We start from the raw sequence: 2,525 nt of genomic DNA on the forward strand, positions 1-2,525 counted from the left end.
TTGGCAATTTGCTTTTATTTATTCTGAATCTATGTGTTCTTGTCATTATTTGCACTTCATGTACATTGATTCATTGCCAAATAAAGTCTATCTATCTATCTATCTATCTACTGCGCCATCAAGTATGTGTAGGTGTGTGTGCGTGTGTGTGTGCGCGCGCATATGCATGTACATGTGCAACTGCATATGCACTATTAATTGACAATCTTGACTAAAGAAGACCCATGATTTTAACTAAGATTGTCGTCATTATTACCATCATTATCGTCACTATCATAATCATTGTCACCATCGCTGCCATTGTTAATACCATCATTGACATTGTTATTATCATTGGCAATATTATCGGCATCGTCATTGTTATTGTTATCGTCATTGTCGTCTTCATCATAATTGTCATAATCATTGCCATCGTCTCCATCGTCACCATCAGCACAGTCATCATTATCTTTGTCACCATCGTCGTTATCGTCGTTGATGCATCCATTATGAACAATATCTTACAGCGACATTAAAGAGATTTAAGACTTTCAGCACCAGCTGCGCATTTCATATAAATTGGCTTGACTAATACACAACTATTTTTTTTTTCTTTTTTCTTTTTTTTCGTGTTTCTTTTCGTGTTTCTTTATTTTGATATACTCTTCTTTTCTTTTCGTTAGCTGTTCCCATTCTTTGTCAATATTATTATTATTATTATCATTATTATCATTATTATCATTATCATTATTAGCATTATTATCATTATCATTGTTATTATTATTATTATTATTATTATTATTATTATTATTATTATTATTATTATTATTATTATTATTATTATTATTATTATTATTATCATTATTATCATTATTATTATTATTATTATTATTGTTATTATTGTTATTATCGTTATTATCATTATTATCATTATTATTATTTTGTTATTGTTATTGTTTTTGTTATTATTGTTATTATTATTATTATCATCAATATTATTATTGTTGTTGTTGTTGTTGTTGTTGATATCATCATCATCATCGTTATTACTATTTTTTCTTTTTATATCTCTTTTCTTTTTTCTTTGTTTATTGTTTTCCCATTTTCTTTTTCCTTTTCTTTTTCTACTTTTTTTTTTTCTACCTGTTGGGCGTACCCCAAAGTGAAGGGATGCTGAGAAGGTGAATCACATGCCCATATTAGGTTATCCATACGGGCATTAGGGTGGTGGCCCCTCTATTTGAAGAATAACAAAGACTCCAATGTTGTATAACACAGAAGAATCTAGCACAATATTCTCTTATATGCTTCCATGTGTTAAACATCAACGCAGTAAAATACACAGAGCGTAAATAATAATTATTTTCTGTGTGAATGATTTGAGCGCTGTGACGCGGTTAGACCACTTGGCGGATGCCGGCAGCTGCTATATATATAAACCCGTCCCAGACCCCAGACTACGCCAGTGTGCTTCTCGCATATCAAGATCTCAGACCAGATCCTCTCTGTTCGTTGGGGTGACCTTCGGCTGAATAATAACGCTTGTCGATAGCAAGGACTGATTTTTTAGGTTACATGGCAGTGTGGAAACAGTTTAGAGGTGAAGTCTTGACGTTTGTTCTCTTTTTGTGAACGTTCCTCTCCCCCGGTGAGAATTTGATCCGTTTAGTGCACATACACACGTCTTCACCTGGCCAGTATTTTTCTTCGTATGTGACAGGTGGCATACAGGCTCATGAAAAAGTTGTCGTGCATTCGCGTGCTTAGCTCCACGATAGTAGCTTAAAACGACGAAAGTTTTGAACAGTTTCCGAAGCCTGAGTTTCTGAGTTCAAAGCAAAGGACTATTTCGATCTCCACGAAGATGCCTGTTCCAGTTCGGGAACGACGTCTCCCGATCACCCAGAGCGATCTCAGCTTCTTCGATTCCTCTTCTTCCGAAGACAGCCGAAGGGACTACGAGGCAAGTGTCAAGGAGATCACAGACAGATGTGGTCTGAGTTCGACAGATTATTTGTCCTCCTACAGAAGTCTCCGTCAGAAGGAACTTAAGGAGGACGACCAAGCCATCTCAGTCACCGACAGTGTCAGCGCCAGAAAGGTAAGGGTCACGCGATAACACTACTTCAGGTAACAGAAAACAGATGGTGACATTTTGCTTAAATATACAAAAAAGAAAATGTCAACACCTTGGAGATATACGAGTACAGTAGCAGAAGGGAAAGTTGTTCTAATAAACGTATTTCTTTATTGTGTTTGTAGATTACTATAGATGTTGAGGACTTTAAAGGAGGTGAGCTCTCCATCAAAGCCATAGGGCAGAATATGGTGGTCGTGGAGGGCAGTGTCGAGAGATCCGGAGGAGGAGAAGGAGAAGGAGGAGGGGTTGAAGAAGGAGCAACTTTGATGCACAATTTTCGTCGACGTTTCTCTTTGCCCAACATCGTAAATCTTGATGATGTCACATCAACCCTCTTCTCCGATGGAATTCTAACAATAACAGCACCCAAAACCGTAAGATAATGTTTTCGTTCATGAAGTATTTT

At 36.4% G+C, this 2,525-nt stretch overlaps 1 protein-coding gene across 1 annotated transcript in view; it reads left to right on the forward strand.

Annotated features, from left to right (window-relative positions):
• The first annotated feature begins 1,426 nt into the window (after positions 1 to 1,426).
• LOC143037503 (uncharacterized) overlaps positions 1,427 to 2,525 on the forward strand; it is a 15,599-nt gene continuing 14,500 nt past the window's right edge. Inside the window, exons 1-2 of the mRNA XM_076205839.1 lie at positions 1,427 to 2,080; positions 2,242 to 2,493. Of these exons, the coding sequence (XP_076061954.1) occupies positions 1,844 to 2,080; positions 2,242 to 2,493 (489 nt within the window). The 5' untranslated portion in view covers positions 1,427 to 1,843. The remainder of the gene's footprint in view (positions 2,081 to 2,241; positions 2,494 to 2,525) is intronic.

This window comes from Oratosquilla oratoria, chromosome 2, assembly GCF_046742065.1.
Source record: "Oratosquilla oratoria isolate Oo_2021 chromosome 2, ASM4674206v1, whole genome shotgun sequence".
Classification (NCBI taxonomy): domain Eukaryota; kingdom Metazoa; phylum Arthropoda; class Malacostraca; order Stomatopoda; family Squillidae; genus Oratosquilla; species Oratosquilla oratoria.